This window comes from Schistocerca gregaria, chromosome 1 (assembly GCF_023897955.1).
Source record: "Schistocerca gregaria isolate iqSchGreg1 chromosome 1, iqSchGreg1.2, whole genome shotgun sequence".
Lineage (NCBI taxonomy): Eukaryota > Metazoa > Arthropoda > Insecta > Orthoptera > Acrididae > Schistocerca > Schistocerca gregaria.
The window spans coordinates 162,114,294-162,136,633 of record NC_064920.1 but is presented as its reverse complement, the minus strand read 5'-3'; the positions used below and the strand labels follow the sequence as shown (position 1 = coordinate 162,136,633).

Sequence of the window (22,340 nt, the reverse complement as noted above, 5' to 3'; positions counted from 1 at the left end):
CTCTGGCCCAGTCAAAATACGGGCCTGCATTTAGTGCCTGTTATCCAAACAAGTCGGCAAGTAATGATCAAAGGAATCACTGTGTCAAAAGTCTACAGATACCAGTCACTGATCCTCCTGCAAGTCTGGGGGTTAGAATAGGCTTGTTGCAAGAAGTGACTAAAAGGAGTCTCTTGCTTTTCGGCCCTATAAGTTCAGGTCACATTTTATGGATTGACCTTCCACTTTCCAAATTCTACAGAAGTTTGGGCCATATGAGGAAGGACGCCTTACATGGTGCATGAGTTATCCATATCTCCTGAACCTCTTGTCATAGCTTTGTATTTCCACCTGCAGTTCAACTATTTGGGCAAGGACACTTTCCAGGGTATGTCTTCTTCTTCCGTTGTCTCCTGTCCTCTTTCGCCCCCATGACAGTATTGGTTTTCTCTGTTCCCAATATCCAGCATGGTAGCCAGTCTGTTGTGGTGGGGCCGTCATGTACCCATTTGGTGGGAGCCCCCTGCTGTTAACTCCCCACCTATGCCAAGGAGTAGATGCCTGTCTTCCTGGGGCATCAGGACTGGTGGCAATGGCCATCATGCCAGGTGGCCTTTACTGTGGCTGGATGGCGCCCATGGGGAGAGCCCCTAATCGGAGTGGGTGGCATCTGGGCAGATGGTCTCACCTTCTCCGTATGCAGATGACTTCTGCATTTCATACTGCTCCTCCAGTGCTGGTGTTGCCAAGCCGCAGCTACAGGGAGCCATCCACAAGGCGCTGTCATGGGCTCTAGCCCACGGCTTCCAGTTTTCAGCTGCGAAGTCGTGTGTCATGCACTTCTGTTGGCGTCGTACCATTCATCTGGAACCAGAACTTTACCTTAATGATGATCCAGTCACTGTAGTGGAGACATATCGATTCTTAGTACTGGTTTTCAAAGCCCGATTTACATGGCTTGCTCATTTTCGTCAGCTTAAGCACAAATGCTGGCAGCACGTCAATGCCCTCCGCTGCCTGAGCAACACCAACTGGAGTGCAGATCACTCTACACTGCTGCATCTCTACAGAGCCCTTGTTCAATCCCTCCTTGACTACGGGTGTCTGGTCTATGCTTCGGTGACGGCCTCAGCGTTGCATTCACTCAACCCAGTGCACCACCGTGTTGTTCGACTGGTAACATGAGCTTTTAGGACGAGTCCAGTGACCAGCATCCTGGTGGAGGCCGGAGTCCCTCCATTGAGGTTAGGCGTGCACAACTGCTCGTCATTTATGTTGCACACATTCATCCGAATTAACGTCTCCTTTTCCCATCCACAGCGGTTCATCTCCCACATCGGAGGCCCAGGTCAGGGCTTAAGATTGCGGTTTGTGTCCAATCTCTTCTGTCTGAAATGGAGTCCTTGCCTTTACCACCTATACTCGAGGTCCATTCACGTACACCTCCAAGGTGTACACCTAGGCTGAAGCTTCGCATAGACCTTTCCCATGGTCCTAAGGACTCAGTTAACCCTGCAGCTCTCTGCTGTCACTTCCTATCAATTTTTGACATGTACTGGGACCATGAAGTGGTTTACATTGATAGCTCATTGGCCTCATGTATGTACATGGAGGACATATTGAACAGCACTCCTTGCCAAAAGGCTGCAGTGTTTTCACTGCAGAGCTGGCGGTCATTTCTTGTGCTCTTGAGCGCATCCAGTCATGCCATGGCGAGTCGTTTTTTCTCTGTACTGACTCCTTGAGCAGCCAACAATCTATTGACCAGTGCTACTCCCCGCCATTCTATGGTAGTGACCATACAGGAGTCCATCTGTGCCCTGGAACGGTCCAGTTGTTCCATGGTGTTTGTGTGGACCCCAGGCCACGTCGGAATCCCAGGAAATGAACTTGCCGACAGGCTACACAGAAACCACTTCTGAAGATCAGCACCCCTGTAACTGATGTGCAATCTTTATTATGCCACGAGATTTTTCAACTTTGGGAGACGGAACGGCATAATCTCAGTACACACAACAAACTGCATGCCCTTAAGGAGACTACGAATGTGTGGAAGACCTCCATGCGGGCCTCTCACAGGGACACTGTGGTTCTCTGCTGGCATCGCATTGGCCATATGTGGCTAACACATGGCTACCTCCTCCGTTGTGAGGATCCACCTTGGTGTCACTGTGGCTCACATATGACTGTTGTCCACATCTTGCTGGACTGCCCACTTTTAGCCACTCTGCGGCAGACTTTTAACCTTCCCAGCACCCTACCTTCGGTTTTTCCATTTTATCTCTGTCACAGTTTCTTTGCATTTGTTTGTCTTAGTGGTCATTTTTTACGCATTCCGAAGAGAAAGTTGGTGATTGAAATTTTGTAAATAGAGCTCCCCACAAAGAAAACCGCCTTTGTTTCAGTACTGCCATCCCAACTTGTGTATCATATCAGTGACACTCTCACCCCTATTGCACGATAACATGAAACATGCTGTTCTTCTTTGCACTTTTTCGATGTCTTCCATCAACATTACATACATTTTGAAATGATGCTAATATATTGTTACATTTGTCTTCAATATAAAATTTTAATTTGTGGGTCAACTGCTGAAATTGATCATCCTGCTTTTGGTTAAAGTCCATGAACATTTGATTTATTTGTACAGTTAAAGAATTACTTAATTCATTCTTGAAATCTACTCATAAATTTTCCACATTATCATTTAACACCTCAAATTTAGAATTTACAGCTTCACCCTGTGCTTCTAATTTTTCACTTGAAGTTGTACTTATTTCATTTCTCAAGGAGTCAATTTGAGCAGTTGCAGCTACATTTTGTCCCTCTATTTTTTCCTTTACTGAAGCATTTGGAGAATTTAGTTCTTGTCTTAAAGAAGCTGAATCTTCGTCTAGTTTTTCACTTAAGGAAATTTGAGCAGTTATTAAATTTGTTAATTTAGTCCAATCTGGGATCTCTCTACTAATTCTTATGGCCATGCCCAATTCGGAAGTTTCTGTAGGTTATTGTTCTTGCTCCATATTTTTATTCTTTTCTTGACCTTGTGATCATTCAAAAAATCACCTCTGTCAATAATGACCACACTACTTTACATTCTAATAGTTATTGTCTTTAGCTCACCCAGCATAGAGTTCTAAGCTTTGTCCGTGAGGTGTAGAATCAGCACTGGTGAATAGCACGGGTGCCAGCAGCGTCCAACATTGGTCATGGTGTCGCCGTTGGCGGGCACAAAGTCTGCAACTCAAACGGCAACCAGCAATGTTGGCTGGTTACTGCGTCAGCAGTGGCTGGTTACTGCGTGTGTGAAGATTGCTTCCTTCCCACACCCAAATCTTCTTAATCAAATCCTACAAACCAATTTCTCCATCTTGTTATTAAGGGTTGCTATGGCAACTCTCAACTTCTTCTTGTCTCAATTTACTCCAAAAAATTCCTCCTTTTCGAGTCTTGATCACTTTGGTCGCCACATTCTGGCAATGTCCGGTGACTAGAGGGAGCAGTGTGGTGCTGGTGTGCCAGACTCCGACTCCCACTTTATTATTGAGCTTACATGGAGTTGTTTTACCGATCTTCTTTTCAGGATATCCAGGTGCAATTGTCTGCCCAACTTCTTCTCTGAAGATAAGATACTGTCTTGGAGGAACTTTTTATACTCTTAAAATAACTCTGTACACTCAGGTTACTTTTAAATCAATCTCACTATATTTTCACTTCCACAAGCAATACACCATATAAATGATTCATTTTTGTAAGCCCAACAATTACCGCTTCGACGGAGACTCTTGCATACTTTATAACAAATACAATCTAGAAGACGCTAGCAAGTCTACCATCCGGACCTCACGAAAGTAAGTGGATAAGTTACTGTCTTTTCTTTTCTGTAACAACTTTGAACTGTTCTCAATAATGACTGACGTAGCACCATCACAGAGTACATCGCCTTTGCTCCTTGTGCTGGGCGTGTAACTTCTGAGGTGAGTGCTGCGTCTACCTGCCCACGCCGATCAACCATCTGATACACACCATTCCTGCACACACATAATCGTGGTGCATTAGACACAGTTCCACTTTCACCCACTCATTCTTAAAATAATGTGTGTTTGAGATGGTAGAAATATATGTGTCCCTCGAATTTTCCACCAAAGTTCTCGAGGTACTTTAACCTTATCTGGATTCTATAAACCAGGCAGCTCCATAGTTATTTTCAGTGTGGGTTCAAGAGGTACTAACTGTTGATAACTTGACACTGCTGGAGGGGACTATATCACACAGGTTTCCTTCATAAGCAACATCTAAAATATTTTTTTTACATATATTTAGATGGCCTTGATACTATTTGGAAGCATAATTTCCTATGGTATGTATGTGGATATCTTCATGTTTTGTCTGTCCTACTTCTTCCCACACTATGTTGGATATTGTCCTAGAAAAGTTCTATTAATTTTTTTACGTAAGAGAACAACATCCCTCAAGGCAGAGTCATTTGAAGTTGACCTTGTTTTTAATACCTATTGATAGTATTACATCTATAGTGAAGGTCTATGACTAGTGCTTTGTGGATAACTAGTTAATTTTTAGTTAATTTTCCAGTTTCACAGAAAGTGCATGATAGTGACAGGTAACTGTAAAGAGGCTAGAGGAATGAGCATTAAAACTGGTTTTAAGTTCCCAGCTTCATTAGGTGTGCATGGTGTACGAGTCAGCCAGACTATCCTACCTCAAGATACTGAATATAATCCACTGTTAGGTTCACCACAGGGATGTTTTGAACAATTCCATTCCTGGCCTGTGGAACTACCCTTTCACATTAGGCAGCAGCTATTCATGATATGATGTTTATTACCTGTTGTCTCCAGGCACCTACATATTGTCGATGAAGAAACAATACCACGTAAGTGACAAATTGCCGATTTTTCGTTTTTCAGTCAGATGATGTCGTTGACCATATGCACATCTGCTCCTAATGCCATAATGCCAAATTTTTAATTATTTACCATGAAAAAATTATCTAAAACAATACTGCGTATAAATAGATGGCAAAACTGCAGAACCTTAGAGAATTAAATACCGCATACTACAATCTATGGACAGTGTAAACAATACCATGTAAATACAAAAGTGTGTGAAGCCACAGCACATTGTTACTGACTTATTACGTATTTAACATTGCTCAAAACTGGTTCCATGTTTGTAGCTTCATTTCTGATAGTGGACAGTGATATGGATGACAATCTTTTTACGAAGAAGAAATTGTTTCTCAGCTGAAATTAGCTTATGAAAATGGACAATCATTCCTGAGAGTGACTGACAGTGGTAAGAAAATTGCTTTATTATTCACCTTTGAAAATTAGTAGCATCGCAAGTGTCTTATTGTGATATAAATCAGAACACCCCCACATCACTCGTTCTGCGCTTTATTCATTTCTGCTAAAGATTTCTAGACTGTCCACTTTCTTGTAGGATCTCCCATAAATGCAGAGCAAACAACAGGTGAGAAAAGTCATAACGCTGAAGTTACATTTTCGGAAGAAGAATTAATTTCTTACATGGGGGTTCTTGGTTACTGTTCCTGCAACATCTAATGATGCAGGTCAATTTTCTAGGATTATTGTTAATAGTATTACTGATGCCGTCATTCTCATAAATATATGAATTTGAGCTTCATCTTTGTGTGCTTAAATTCTTTTATAAATATTTGTCCATCTAGAAACTTCAATGGTTGTATCCAACAATGCTCAAAATGAAACCACAGTCACAGTTCCCACTAGAGACGACAGTACTTCATACGTAACTCATTGCTATGCGATGGTGCTCATTGTTTGCCAAACACTCTGGATAAATTATTGGAAGATCACGGGAGCAATAATGATGCTGACAGTGAAGGCCAATAATTTTATGGCGATGTAAGCGGGGGAAATGACAACAAAACGACTATTCACATTGGTGTGTAGAATATATGAGTCTGGCGACATTCCATCTGACTTTCGGAAAAGCATCATCCACACAATTCCGAAGACGGCAAGAGCTGACAAGTGCGAGAATTATCGCACAGTCAGCTTAACAGCTCATGCACCGAAGCTGCTTACAAGAATATTATACAGAAGAATGGAAAAGAAAATTGAGAATGCGCTAGGTGACGATCAGTTTGGATTTAGGAAAAGTAAAGGCACGAAAGAGGCACTTGTGACGTTACGGCTAATAATGGAAGCAAGGCTAAAGAAAAATCAAGACACGTTCATAGGATTTGTCGACCTGGAAAAAGCGTTCGACAATATAAAATGGTGCAAGCTGTACAAGATTCTGAAAAAAGTAGGGGGTAAGCTAAAGGGAGAGACGGGTCATATACAATATGTACAATGACCGAGAGGGAATAATAAGAGTGTACGATCAAGAACGAAGTGCTCGTATTAAGAAGGGAGTAAGACAAGGCCGTAGCCTTTCGCCCCTACTCTTCAATCTGTACATCGAAGAAGCTATGATGGAAATAAATGAAAGGTTCAGGAGTGGAATTAAAATACAAAGTGAAAGGATATCAATGATACGGTTCGCTGATGACATTGCTATCCTGAGTGAAAGTGACGAAGAATTAAATGATCTGCTGAACGGAATGAACAGTCTAATGAGTACACAGTATGGTTTGAGAGTAAATCGGAGAAAGACGAAGGTAATGAGACGTAGTAGAAATGAGAACAGCGAGAAACTTAACATCAGGATTGATGGTCACGAAGTCAATGAAGTTAAAGAATTCTGCTACCTAGGCAGTAAAATAACCAATGACGGACAGAGCAAGGAGGACATCAAAAGCAGACTCGCTATGGCAAAAAAGGCATTTCTGGCCAAGAGAAGTCTACTAATATCAAATACCGGCCTTAATTTGAGGAAGAAATTTCTGAGGATGCACGTCTGGAGTACAGCATTGTATGGTAGTGAAACATGGACTGTGGTAAAACCGGAACAGAAGAGAATCGAAGCATTTGAGATGTGGTGCTATAGACGAATGTTGAAAATTAGGTGGACTGATAAGGTAAGGAATGAGGAGGTTCTACGCAGAATCGGAGAGGAAAGGGATATGTGGAATACACTCATATGGAGAAGGGACAGGATGCTAGGACATCTGCTAAGACATGAGGGAATGACTTCCATGGTACTAGAGGGAGCTCTAGAGGGCAAAAACTGTAGAGGAAGTCAGAGATTGGAATACGTCAAGCAAATAATTGAGGATGTAGGTTGCAAGTGCTACTCTGAGATGAAGAGGTTAGCACAGGAAAGGAATTTGTGGCGAGCCGCATTAAACCAGTCAGAAGACTGATAAAAAAAAAAGGGCAGTGACAGGGAAAGGAAGTCTAAACCACATCCTGAAGATTGGAAGAAAAATACCAATAAAATTCTGAGAATGCGTGAACAGACATATTTTGGATACAAAAGAAGTCGAATTGGTAAAATCAAGCATGACACTCCAAGGGAGGCATGAAAATTAGGTCCAACATATACTTTGAAGATATGCCAGAAGTCCGTTCAAAGGAAGTGTCATTAGTTTTCTGCTGATGATAGGCAGGCAGTATTTAACACATTTTGGGGAACGGTGTTGTGGGATCAGAGGAAGGTTTATATTATCAACCTTGTGGACGTAATTCCAACCAAACGTCCAGGGAAGAACACTGGCGAATCCAGGAAAAAATGGACACTCATGTATCATTTGATAAATGAGCTGGGGAAACATAAAGCATGCAAAAATATAATATAAATATAAAAAATATATAAATATAATATAAACCTTTCTCTGATCCCACAACACCGTTCCCCAAAATGTGTTAAATACTGCCTGCCTATCATCAGCAGAAAACTGATGACACTTCCTTTGAACGGATTTATGGCATATCTTTAAATGAAGTATATGTTGGAAGTTTCATGCAAAAAGATGTTTCTAATACTCTTGGGATTAAAGAATGGACTGTCTGATATTGGCTGGGTAATTCCACACATGGGATAAGCCCTGATACAGAATTGTCATGACCTCGAATCAAACAGACAAAGAAGAAAGATGAGAGAACCTTCATGACAGAATTCCTGGACTCTCTTCCGAAACTTTCATTGCATTACTGCAGGAAATCCTCCTCAGAGTTGTATCTTGAGCCTGTTCTACAATCCAGACAACAGCTGTGTGGACTCTGTGGAAACTGTCATGCGAAGAAGGTTTCACCATTAAGTTGGGCTACCTTTAACTTGATTTTAGAAGATGGTAATATTAGCTTATTTTCCCCCAAGAAAGACCAGAGCAACTTGTTGTAATTACAGGCTTGATAACTTGAGTGAAGACGTGTAGAAGTAACACGAAGAACAGAAAGAGCAGCCAAGGATGCAAAAAGATGCTGACAAGAAGAAGCCCAGCAGAAGCTCTGCTCAGTGTACACCATGGACTTGCAGACCGTGAAAGTAGCTCCATTTTTAAGTGCAAGTGCAGTTTATTATAAAACAAAGTTGGCTGTTCATAACTTTACAATGTATAATTTAGAAAGTCATGATGCAGTTTGATACTGGTTCGATGAAGCGCAAGGTGATTTTGCTGCATCATGTTTTGCATCAATCATCATCAATCATCCAGAATGATTAAGGAAAATCCCGTTCAAGTCATTCTGTATTCTGATGGCTGCATGTATCAGAACAGAAATGTGATATTATCAAATGCCCTTTTAAGATTAGCAATTGATACTGGACTAATGATTACACAAAAGTTTTTGGAGAAAGGCCATATTCAGATGGAATGCGACTCAGTTCACAGTTTCATTGAGTGCAAGCTTAAAGGATGTGAAGTTACATTTCCTAGCCGATACGCTATATCTAAAGAAGCCAAAAAAAAGCCACAGCCATATGAAGTCCATTACCTAGATTATTCCTTTTTCATCAACTACGCAGAGAAAAGTTTGTGGCTGTACGACAAAATTAGGCCTGGAAGAGCTGTAAAAAATGAACCTACAGTTACCAATCTGAGGCGCTACAGTACCGCCCAAATGGTATTATTTACTACAGGTGCTCTTTCAACGAGGTGTGGCAAGAATTACCGAGGTGTCCGACGAAAATTCTTCAAGATGTTTGCTTCCCGAAACTATACAAGGAAAGACTGAAAATCAAGAAATCCGAATGGGATCATTTACAACAACTTAAATATGTTCTTCCTAAAGATTGTCATAGTTATTATGACAACATACCTTATGAATGAAACAATTGTGGAAGTAACTGTGTGACAAGTATCAGTGTAGGGTACTTCTCTGTTGCTGCTTTGAGTGATGTTTAGGATTTTTCTTGAAGAAATGTGCAAGCATTATCGGAAGTATGTAAACAGTATATTTATTTAAAATTGGCTGTGAAATGTATTAGGCATTTCCCTCCCCATGAAGCATGGACCTTGCGTTGGTGGGGAGGCTTGCGTGCCTCAACGATACAGATAGCCGTACCGTAGGTGCAAACACAACAGAGGGGTATCTGTTGAGAGTCCAGACAAACGTGTGGTTCCTGAAGAGGGGCAGCAGCCTTTTCAGTAACTGCAGGGGCAACAATCTGAATTATTGACTGATCTTGCCTTGTAACACTAACCAAAACGGCCTTGCTGTTGTGGTACTGCGAACGGCTGAAAGCAAGGGGAAACTAAGCCGTAATTTTTTCCGAGAGCTTGCAGCTTTACTGTATGATTAAATGATGATGGCGTTCTCTTGGGCAAAATATTCCGGAGGTAAAATAGTACCCCATTCGGATCTCCGGGCGGGGGACTACCGTATTTATTCGAATCTAAGGCGCACTTTTTTTCTGGTTTTTGTGTTCCAAAAAACCGCCTGCGCCTTAGAATCGAGTGCAAAGCGAGCAGAAGTTCTGAAAAATGTTGGTAGGTGCCGCCACAACTAACTTCTGCCATCGAATATATGTAGCGCTACACAGGCATGCTTTGTAGGCACAAAGGTAAATACTGGCGCCAAAACCCTCTGCGTTAGTAAATAAATTTAAAAAAAAGGGTGGAAGATAAGCTTTTTTTTCTCCTCCCCAAGTTTCGACCACTGCATTTTCATTCATTATCCAATAAAGTGAATACAAATTCCGTATTGTTCATCTTCGAATGTAACAGAATTTCAATGTACTACGAAAATCCGACTGGCAAGACTGGGGTGTTTGTCAATATGGCCAACTCTACGTTTTGAATTTTTTCCTATCTGTGGGAAGAGATGGTTGCTAATAGGAACCTGATGAAATGTGAGTCACATACAGTATTCTCTTCACCATAAGAATAATATGAATCTAACCATTTTGCCATGTATTGTTTCGTGTTTGCTGCTATCTCGTTTAAATCCTGTCTGCCTAATAAACTACGAAATTAGAGTGAGACAACAGCAAACGCGGAAGAATATACGTATCGTGTCATGTTTATATTCGTATTATTCTTATGCCTAATAGTGATACAGTCAGAAATGAAGCACGGCAACTGACTAGATTTTTCAATCTAAGATGACTCTAATTTTGCAGAATTTGATGTACTAAAGTAGCGGCCGCAAAGATTTTGAAACGGAGAAAAATTTTCGCCAAACTCTCGTTCAGAACATGTTCTATCATACACAGTCTATTATTTGGTTCTTTTTGATCATTATCAAAGAAAGCAGCAGTGTAAGTAACAACAAATAGCAGTCTCTTGCCATTGTTTCGCTAATGAGACGATTCCTCTTTTTTTTTTTTTTTTTTTTATTTGTAAGCGGCGGTAGCGCGCAGAAAAGCAAGCAATGCGACAGGCCGTAAACACGCACTATCAGAATATGACAAACAATGCATGACACAGTACAGTAAAGCATTTTCAGCTTAGAGTGACGTAAACACCTATAACAAAGAAAACGGCACTTATCAGATCAAAGAAAATAAGCAATTGATTCAAACCAGACAAAGCACGTGAAAAAGGAAGGGTACCCGTATAAATACGGACGGAGCGCCTGACGCATAGCAATGGCTACCTGGTAAAGCTTAACTGCTAAGCTTACGACTCGAACCAAGCTACTGCAGCTGTATCCTCATTCATTCGACCTAAATTGTGTCTCATATTCAGTGGACCAACTTTGTTTCGATTTGGAGGTGCGGCCTAAAGCTTTTCTCTCTCCTTGAATTTCGAGTCTCAAATTTCAGGTGCTGCTTAGATTCGGGATTTTTTTTTCCTTTATTTCGAGTCTCATTTTTCAGGTGCGGCTTAGATTCGAGTGCGGCTTAGATTCGAGTAAATACGGTACCCAAGAGGACGTCATTATCAGGAGAGAGAAAACTGGCGTTCTACGGATTGGAGCGTGGAATGTCAGATCCCTTAATTGGGCAGGTAGGTTAGAAAATTTAAAAAGGGAAATGGATAGGGTAAAGTTAGATATGGTGGTAATTAGTGAAGTTTGGTGGCAGGAGGAACAAGACTTTTGGTCAGGTGAATACAGGGTTATAAATACAAAATCAAATAGGGGTAATGCAGGAGTAGGTTTAATAATGAATAAACAAATAGGAGTACGGGTAAGCTACTACTAAGAGCATAGTGAACGCATTATTGTGGCCAAGATAGACACGAAGCCCACGCCTACTACTGTAGAACAAGTTTATATGCCAACTAGCTCCGCAGATGACGAAGAAATTGATCAAATGTATGATGAGATAAAAGAAATTATTCAGGTAGTGAAGGGAGATGAAAATTTAATAGTCATGGGTGACTGGAATTCGGGAGTAGGAAAAGGGAGAGAAGGAAACGTAGTAGGTGAATATAGATTGGGGCTAAGAAATGAAAGAGGAAGCCACCTGGAGGAATTTTGCGCAGATCATAACTTAGATAGATAGAAAACTAAAGAGACCTTTGGAGAAAGGACAGTCACTTGCATGAATATCAAGAGCTTTGATGGAAACCCAGAAAAGAAGGGAAAGCAGAAAGGTGCAAGGAGTATATAGAGGGTCTATACAAGGACGATGTACTTGAGGACAATATTATGGAAATGGAAGAGGATGTAGATGAAGATGAAATGGGAGATATGATACTGCGTGAACAGTTTGACAGAGCACTGAAAGACCTGAGTCGAAAGAAGACCCCCGTAGTAGACAACATTCCATTAGAACTACTGACACCCTTGGGAGAGCCAGTCCTGACTAAACTACCATCTGGTGAGCAAGATGTATGAGACAGGCAAAATACCCTCACTCTTCAAGAAGATATTAATAATTCCAATCCCAAAGAAAGCAGGTGTTGGCAGATGTGACAATTACTGAACTATCAGTTTAATAAGTCACCGCCGCAAAATAATAATGCAAATTCTTTACAGACGAATCGAAAAACTGATAGAAGCTGACCTCGGGGAAGATCAGTTTGGATTCCGTAGAAATATGGGAACACGTGAAGCAATACTGACCCTATGACTTATCTTAGAAGAAAGATTAAGGAAAGGCAAACCTACTTTTCTAACATTTGTAGACTTAGAGAAAGCTTTTGACAATGTTGACTGGAATACTCTCTTTCAAATTCTAAAGGTGGCCAGGGTAAAATACAGGGAGCGAAAGGCTATTTCCAATTTGTACAGAAACCAGATGTCAGTTATAAGAGTAGAGGGGCATGTAAGGAAAGCAGTGGTTGGGAAGGGAGTGAGACAGGGTTGTAGCCTCTCCCCGATGTTATTCAATCTGTATATTGAGCAAGCAGTAAAGGAAACAAAAGAAAAATTCGGAGTTGGTATTAAAATCCATGGAGAAGAAATAAAAACTTTGAGGTTCGCCAATGACATTGTAATTCTGTCAGAGACAGCAAAGGACATGGAAGAGCAGTTGAGCAGAATGGACAGTGTCTTGAAAGGAGGGTATAAGATGAACATCAACAAAAGCAAATCGAGGATAATGGAATGTAGTTGAATTAAGTCGGGTGATGCTGAGGGAATTATATTAGGAAATGAGACTCTTAAAGTAGTAAAGGAGTTTTGCTATTTGGGGAGCAAAATAACTGATGATGGTCGAAGAAGAGAGGATATCAAATGTAGACTGGCAATGGCAAGGAAAACGTTTCTGAAGAAGAGAAATTTGTTAACATGGAGTATAGATTTAAGTGTCAGGAAGTCTTTTCTGAAAGTAATTGTATGGAGTGTAGTCATGTATGGAAGTGAAACATGGACGATAAATAGTTTGGACAAGAAGAGAATAGAAGCTTTCGAGATGTGTTGCTACAGAAGAATGCTGAAGATTAGTTGGGTAGATCACATAACTAATAAGGAGGTATTGAATAGAATTGGGGAGAAGAGGAGTTTGTGGCACAACTTGACTAGAAAAAGGGATTGATTGGTAGGACATGTTCTGAGACATCGAGGGATAACCAATTTAGTATTGGAGGGCAGCATGGAGGGTAAAAACTGTGGAGGGAGACAAAGAGATGAATACACTAAGCAGATTCAGAAGGATGTGGGTTGCAGTTGGTACTGGGAGATGAAGAAGCTTGCACAGGATAGAGTAGCATGGAGAGCTGCATCAAACCAGTCTCAGGACTGAAGACCACCACCACAACAACAACAACAACAACAACAACAACAGACAGATTTTTGTCTCTTGTGTAAAATTCTTATTTTTTTACATTCATGGTATTGTTTCATCTCCAATGATATGACACTGTTGCTAGCTCACCTATGTGTGACTTTTGAGTGACTTTGTGAATGATGATAGACTTTGGGACCTGTGCAAAGAACCATCTGTTGGAATTGCGTGTGGGAAATATAAATCTTTTATGGTAAGATTTGAGTAAGTCATCACCTTTGTTTCTCAGAAGGTGCATAATGATTTCAAATTTGACTTATTTTAAGACAGAAAGCTCTGAAAATCTGATTGTGAAAGCATTCTGTGGTAACATTTTATAAATAAGTATCACAATTTTAACATTATTTATACAGATGGATAAAAACATTCAGCGACCACTGGCTTCTCAGCAGTTTTACCCTGGTCATGATACTTAACATTATGCAGGGTGTGACAACAGTTTGTAACACAATTTCCCAAAGTTAAAGAATTTTCTTCAGAAAATTTCACAAAATCCTTTTCAGTGTTGTGACGTAACTTTGTATCTTGCAAAATGTTTTGAGAATACTCTATGTGATCAAAAGTATCTGGACACCCTCCAAAAGATACGTTTTTCGTATTAGGTGCATTGTGCTGCCACCTACTGCCAGGTACTCCGTATCAGCGACCTCAGTAGTCAGTAGACATCATGAGAGAGCAGAATGGGGCACTCCGTGGAACTCACAGACTTTGAACATGGTCAGGTGATTGGCTGTCACCTGTGTTACATGTCTGTATGCGATATTTCCACACTCCTAAACGTCCCTAGGTCCACTGCTTCCAATGTGATAATGAAGTGGAAACGTGAAAGGACACATGCAGCACAAAAGCGTACTGGCCGACCTCGTCTGTTGACTGACAGAGACTGCCGACAGTTGAAGTAATGTGTAATAGGCAGACATCTATCCAGACCGTCACACAGGAATTCCACACTGCATCAGCATTCACTGCAAGTACTATAACAGTTAAGCAGGAGATGAGAAAACTTGGTTTTCATGGTTGAGCGGTCGCTCAGAAGCCACACTTCACACCGGTAAATGCCAAACAACGCCCTGCCCGGTGTAAGGAGCGTAAACATTGTTTGATTGAACAGTGGAAAAACGTTGTGTGGAGTGATGAACCACGGTACACAATGTGGTGATCCGATGGCAGGGTTTGGGTATGGCGAATGCCCGGTGAACATCTGCCAGCGTGTATAGTGGCAACAGTAAAATTCAGAGGCGGTGGTATTATGCTGTGGTCGTGCTTTTCACTGAGGGGGGGGGGGGGGGGGCTTGGACCCCTTGTTGCTTTGCATGGCACTATCGCAACACAGTCCGCCACTTGTGGTCTCACGGTAGCGTTATCACTTCCCGAGCATCGGGTCCCAGGTCCAATTGCCGGCAGGGTCAGGTGCCCTGAGATGACTGGGTGTTGTTGTGTCATCTTCTCTAATACCTTCTGCCGTGGAAGTCAAACATGCGCCAGAACAAATGGACGTGGCCAGCCCATAGAGGGCTCCACCTCCGCTGTGGCTATTCCGCACAGTGGGGGTGCCATCGCTACGCCACGTGCAGACAGCGGCCAATAGCCGCTCCCTCCAGTTTCGTATATAGGGACCCGCTCTGCCCTAGTCCAGTCAGTCTGATACTCACTCTGGATTTTGTTACTATCTCGGCGGTACTGCATTCTGGTCGTTGCTCGTTGTTGATATTTGCCTGGCTCTGGTTCTGAGTGGATTCATTGTTGGTGTTTGGTGTTGTGGTTTCCACAAGCCTCCGTTGTTTATCTCTTCCTTGTTGTGTTGGTCATAGACAATCGTGGTCGGTTGTTGTTGGTCTGTCACCCGACTCCTCCTGTGTTTACCAGGTGGTGCGTGCTCTACCACCGCCGGCTTCCCCGCCTGGTGGCTCCCATCTGCAGCCCAAGGTGTTCCTGCAGTCGGTTTTTGTTGCTACATCTTCTTCATCATCATTCATCCCCATTACGGTCAGAGGAAGGCAACGGCAAACCACCTCCATTAGGACCTTGCCTAGTACAGCAGTGTGGGTCTTCGCATTGTTCGCCTATGCTCTGTCAAGAACCATGGGACTTCATTTCCACCACAGTGCAGACCTACATTGATTTTTTAAGCATCCTCTTGCTTCCCACTGTTGAAGAGCAGTTTGGGGATCGCGATAGCACCTTTCAATACGATCGAGCACTAGTTCATTATGCACGGAATGGTTGCCCGACAATAACTGTAATGGACTGGCCTGCACAGAGTCCTGACCTGAATCCTATAGAACGCCTTTAGGATGTTTTGGAACGCCGACTTTATGCCAGGTCTCACTGACTGACATTGATACCTATCCTCAGCACAGCACTCATTGAAGAATGGGTTGCCATTCTTCAGGAAACCTTCTATCACATGATTGAACATATACATGCAAGGGTGGAAGCTGCCATCAAGGCTAAGGGTGGGCCAACACCATATTGAATTCCAGCGTTACTGATGGAGGGCGCCAATATCTTGTAAGTCATTTTCAGTCAGGTGTCTGGATACTTTTGATAATGTAGTGTATGTCTGTCAGTATTGTATTGAAGTGTGCTGATTATTGGCCTCAGTGTTTCCAGTATATGCAATGCAGATTAAGGGATCCAACTTCAGCAGACAGAAACTCAATCCAGGGCCTGACAATGAAACCCTGTTACCAAACACAACAAAATTTAAAATGGGAAATGAATATGGGGAACCAGTGACAATCGTTGGTCCTACAGTGCTCACTGATAAGAACAAATCTAAAGGTTGTGCATGAACAGAAATACTCAGGTTGGAGCACTGGTGTCACTTATGTTAATGTTTTTCTGCTCAAATTTTATCATAACCATTGCACAGAGTGACAATATGTTTGTCGTACATGGGAACCATGTACGATATTCCCACTAGCCTGTATTTCATCTGCAGAAACAATTACATCTAATACAATCTGGAAGCAGGCATCATACACTGGATTGAGATAAAAATAGAATATATTCTTAGCTTTCAATACACACAGTTCTGTTGAGTATTGGCATTTATCTATTTTCCAGAAAGTAAATTCAGAATGAGAAAGTACAATGAGTCGGCAGAAAATGGGAAGAAAATGTGACTACATACATTTTGTTAAAAAGATTGAGGGTAGAACTAATTAAGAATAACTTATCAGCCACTGATGTTGTTTTATGAATTCCAAATACAAGGTAACTGATTTGCACAGAATTTATCCAGCCCAAATGACATTTGCTGTTGATTGTATTCTTCCAACATTAGATGGGAAAGCTATTTTGTTTTTGGATATCATCTACCATATGTATGTCTCATACTCTTTCCATTTCTTGTCAAACAGATCTCTGAAGCCATAGATAACTTTATGAGTGGTTACATTTTCTGCCATAGTTATCACAAAGTAGTGATTTTTTGTTATCCTATATGTTTATTTTAGATTTTTAATTCTTATAGAACTTGGGTCCAAAGATGGGGATTCATTATCAGTTGCAGATGACCCCGAATCCATCAAATTCCACAAAGAGTCTATAGTGGACATCAATGAGGAACTAAATACTACCGTATTTGACCGGTCTCCACACGTAATTCAGTCACAGCAGAACCACCAAGGTAATGAACTAATATTGCAATAAACAATAAACAAGTTTTTTTTTTTTGGGGGGGGGGGGGGCGGAAGCAGGAGCTGAAGCCCTGTTGTAGTTCAGAATTCCAGTCGCTACACAATTTTAGAAGAATGATAGATCTTGTGTAGAACGGAGAGGCTCTTGATGAATGGTGCATGGATTCCCATTAGGGATGTACATGTGGTGCACAAAACCACACTAATAACAGCTGAGGATATGCCTTCAGATAAATCTGTGGTACTTGTCATGTCATGGGTGAAATTTACACTTTATAATTTACCTCCTCCAAGTTCTCTGAACACAACATAACACTTCAACCAGCATAGAAAATGTATCACAGTTCTGTGTTTCCTACTTTGTACCCAAATTCTTCATTGCCTTATTATATTAATTTCCATTTTTAGATTGCAGGTTCAGCTCTCTACAGCATGAGAAGGAATAGATGTTAAGATATGTAGAGCAGGGATAAGACTGACTAACTTCCTATTTATCTATCATCATACTTTTAATTAAACTGTCACTTAGTGGCACATAACTAATGTTGTTGTTGTTGTTGTCTTCAGTAAGTACTGTGACCTACACCCTTCTGAATCTGCTTACTATATTCATCTCTTAGTCTCTCTCTATGATTTTTACTCCCCCAAACTTCCATCCTATACGAAACTGGTGATCTCTTGATGTCTCAGAACCTCTCTTGTTGTCTCAGAATGTGTCCTACCAAATGATTCTTTCTTCTAATCAGTTTGAGCCACAAATTTCTTTGCTTCCCAATTCTATTCAGTACATCCTCATTAGTTAGGTGATCTGCCCATCTAATCTTTAGCATTCTTCCGATGAACCACATTTCAGAAGATTCTGTTCTCTTCTTGTCTAAACTGCATATCATCGATGTTTCACTTCCATACATTCTCACCCTCCACACAAATACTTTAAGAAAAGACTTCCTGACACTTAAATCTATACTTGAAGTTAACAAATTTCTGTTCTTCAGAATGCATTTCTTGCCGTTGCATCTACATTTTATATCATCTCTACTTCGACCATCATCAGTTATTTTGCTGCCCAACTAATGGAGCTAATCTACTACTTTAAGTGTCTCATTTCCTAATCCAATTCTCTCAGCATCATCTGATTTACCCTGAAACCTTCCTTTCAAGACATTGTCCAATCCATTCAACTGCTCTTCCATATCCTTTGCTGACTCTGACAGAATTACAACGCCATCAGCAAACCTCACAGTTTTTACTCTTCTCCCTGAACTTCAATTCCTACTCCAAAAATTTTTTGTTTCCGTTATTGTTTGCTGAATGTACAGATTGAATGACATAGGGGATAGGCTGCAACCCTTTCTCAGACCCTTCTCAACCACTGCTTCCCTTTCATGCCCCTTGAGTTGTACAACTGCCATCTGGCTTCTATACAAGTTGTTAATAGCCTTTCGCTCCCTGTATTTTACCGCTGCTACTCTCAGAATTTCAAAGATAATATTCCAGTCAACATTGTCAAAAGCTTTCTCAAAGTCTACAGATGCTATAAATGTAGGTTTGCCTTTCCTTAACCTAGCTTCTGAGGGACATCGTCAAGGTCAGTATTAGCTCACATGTTCCTACATTTCTCCGGAATCCAAACTAGTCTTCCCCAAAGTCAACGTCTACCAGTTTTTCCATTATTCTGTGAAGAATTCGTGCTAATATTTTGCAACCATGACTTACTAAACTGATAGCTTGATAATATTTGCACCTGTCGGCACCTTCTTTCTTTGGAATTGGATTTATTGTATTCTTCTTGAAGTCTGAGGGTATTTTGGCTGTCTCATACATATTGCATGTCAAATGGAGGAGTTTTGTCATGGCTGGCTCCCTCAAGGCTCTCAGTAGTTCTAACAAAATGTTGTCTACTCCTGGAGCCTTGTTTTGACTTAATCTTTCTGTGCTCTATCAAATTCTTCTTGCAGTATCATACCTCCCATCTCATCTTCATCTATGTCCTCTTCCATTTGTATAGTATTGACCTCAAGTTCATCTCCCTTGTATAGACACCTTTCAGCTTTTCTTTCTTTGCTTAAGACTGGTTTTTAATCTGAGCTCTTGATATTTGTACAGATTCTTCTCCTTTCTCAGAAGGCCTCTTTAATTTTCCGGTAGCCGGTATCTATCTTCCCCCAGCAATACATGCTTCTAAATGCGTACATTTATCCTCTAGCCATTCCTGCTTAGCCATTTTGCACTTCCTGCCAGTCTAATTTTTTAGACATTTGTATTTACTTTGCCTGCTTCATTTACTGCATTTTATATTTTTTTCATTCATCAGTTATATTCATTATCTCTTGTGTTACCCAAGGATTTCTACTAGACCTCATCTTTTTACCTATTTGATCTTCCACTGCTTTCACTGTTTCATCTCTTGAAGCTACCCATTCTTCTTCTATGGTATTTCTTTCCCCTGTTCTTGTCAGTTGTTCCCCTCTTAACAACCTCTGGTTCCTTCAGTTTAATTTTCTACCTTTTTGCTATTTCAGTTTTAATCTACAATTCAAAACCAATAAATTGAGCTTGAAGTCAACATCTGTCCCTGGAAATGTCTTACAATTTAAAACATGGTTCTGAAACCCATGTCTTACCATTATGTAATCACTCTGAAATCTTCCGATGTCGCCAGGTCTCTTCCATGTATACAGCATTCTTTCAGAATTCTTAAAACAAATATTAGCAAAGATTAAATTATGCTCTGTGCAAAGTTCTGTCAGATGGTTTCCTCTTTCATTCGTTTCCTCATGTCCATATTCACCTTCTGTTTTTCAATCTCTTGCTTTTCCTACTATCGAATTCCAATCTCCCATGACTGCTACATGTTCGTCTCCCTTAACTATCTCAATAATATCTTTTATTTCATCATGTATTTCTTCATTTTCTGCGGAGATAATTGGCATATGAACTTTTACCACTGTGGTGGATGTGAGCTTCATGTCTATCTTGGCTACAGTAGTGCGTTCATAGTAATTTACCTGTGTTCTTATTTTCTTATACATTATTAAACCTACTCCTGTATTACCTCTATCTGATTTTGTATTCGTAACTCTGTGTTCACCTGACAATAAATCCTGTACCTCCTGCCACCGAAATTCACTAATTCGTACTGTATCTAACTTCATCCTATCTGTTTCCCTTTTTAAATTTTTTAACCTAGCTGCCATAATTAAGGGATATGACGTTCCATGCTCTGATTCATAGAATGCCAGTTTTGTTTCTCCTGGTAAGACATCCTCCTGAGTAGGACCCGTCCTGGATATCTAAATAGGGGACTGTTTTACCTCTGGAATGTTTTACCCAAGAGTATGCCACCATCATTTAACCATACAATAGAGCTGCATGCTCTCAGGAAAAGTAACTGCTGTAGTTTCCCTTTGGTTTCAGCTGTTTGCACTACCAGCAGAGCAAGGTCATTTGGGTTGATACTACAATGCCAGATAACTCAATCATCCACACTGTTGCCCCTGCAACAACTGATAAAGCTGCTGCCTCTCTTCAAGAATCACATGTTTGTCTAGCCTCTCAACAGATATTCCTCCATTGGGGTTGTGCCTACGGTATGGCTACCTGTGCCACTGTGGCCTACAAGCCTCCCCATCAATGGCAAGGTCTGTGGTTCAGAACTAATATATAAGATTAAAACAAGTTCTTCTCTCTTAAAATTGTCTTGCCTAAATAATGCACAAACGTTTTGTTGTACAGCTCAGGCATTCCCTCCATGCGTCAGCATCTAATATAATTTGAAATGTATTTTTCAGAAAAATTTAATTTCCGTCTCTCTCACATAATTCGAAACATTCAAAACAAGAGCAAGTACTTCATTGTCGTCCAGTCTTCAATAAGAATTTTTTGTTGTTACAGTCTTTGCATATTTGAACAAACAAGCCAGTCTGGTAAAATAAGACTGCACACAAAACCAACTCCATTAACATAAAGTTACAAATTGTCAATAAAAATCACATGGAGAAAACAGGGACAATATGTAATCATTGCTCTGAAGGACAGTTCCCGTTGGCATGTTACAGCTTGTGACCTGATATTTGACAGCTCATGTTCTCTTTAAAGGCATCACACATCCTTTTCATTATCAGCCATTATATGAAAAGAGAGAAATATTATTTCTGGAGCCACACACCAAACAAATATTTTAACATGCAGCAGTACATACAATGAGTCAGCAATTGCAGGTAGCGATTTTTTCACATTTTCTGCTACCTTGTTGTTGTTGTTGTTGTTGTCTTCAGTCCTGAGACTGGTTTGATGCAGCTCTCCATGCTACTCTATCCTGTGCAAGCTGCTTCATCTCCCAGTACCTACTGCAACCTACATCCTTCTGAATCTGCTTAGTGTACTCATCTCTCGGTCTCCCTCTACGATTTTTACCCTCCACGCTGCCCTCCAATGCTAAATTTGTGATCCCTTGATGCCTCAAAACATGTCCTACCAACCGATCCCTTCTTCTAGTCAAGTTGTGCCACAAACTTCTCTTCTCCCCAATCCTATTCAATACTTCCTCATTAGTTACGTGCTCTATCCACCTTATCTTCAGTATTCTTCTGTAGCACCACATTTCGAAAGCACTATTCTCTTCTTGTCCAAACTAGTTATCGTCCATGTTTCACTTCCATACATGGCTACACTCCAAACGAATACTTTCAGAAACGACTTCCTGATACATAAATCGATATTCGATGTTAACAAATTTCTCTTCTTCAGAAACGCTTTCCTTGCCATTGCCAGTCTACATTTTATATCCTCTCTACTTCGACCATCATCAGTTATTTTACTTCCTAAATAGCAAAACTCCTTTACTACTTTAAGTGTCTCATTTCCTAATCTAATTCCCTCAGCATCACCCGATTTAATTTGACTACATTCCATTATTATCGTTTTGCTTTTGTTAATGTTCATCTTATATCCTCCTTTCAAGACACTGTCCATTCCATTCAACTGCTCTTCCAAGTCCTTTGCCGTCTCTGACAGAATTACAATGTCATCGGCGAACCTCAAAGTTTTTACTTCGTCTCCATGAATTTTAATACCTACTCCAAATTTTTCTTTTGTTTCCTTTACTGCTTGCTCAATATACAGATTGAATAACATCGGGGAGAGGCTACA

At 40.8% G+C, this 22,340-nt stretch overlaps 1 protein-coding gene across 23 annotated transcripts in view; it reads left to right on the top strand.

Moving 5' to 3' along the window:
• Positions 1 to 22,340, top strand: part of LOC126335720 (uncharacterized) — a 201,009-nt gene that overhangs the window by 40,278 nt on the left and 138,391 nt on the right. For 16 of the 23 annotated variants that reach the window (XM_049999282.1, XM_049999333.1, XM_049999326.1 and 13 more), the window contains exon 3: positions 17,024 to 17,179. The exons of 2 other annotated variants lie outside the window; for them this stretch is intronic. In XM_049999282.1, the coding sequence (XP_049855239.1) occupies positions 17,024 to 17,179 (156 nt within the window). The remainder of the gene's footprint in view (positions 1 to 17,023; positions 17,180 to 22,340) is intronic. 5 more of the 23 variants (XM_049999192.1, XM_049999313.1, XM_049999268.1 and 2 more) reach the window with 2 other exon arrangements.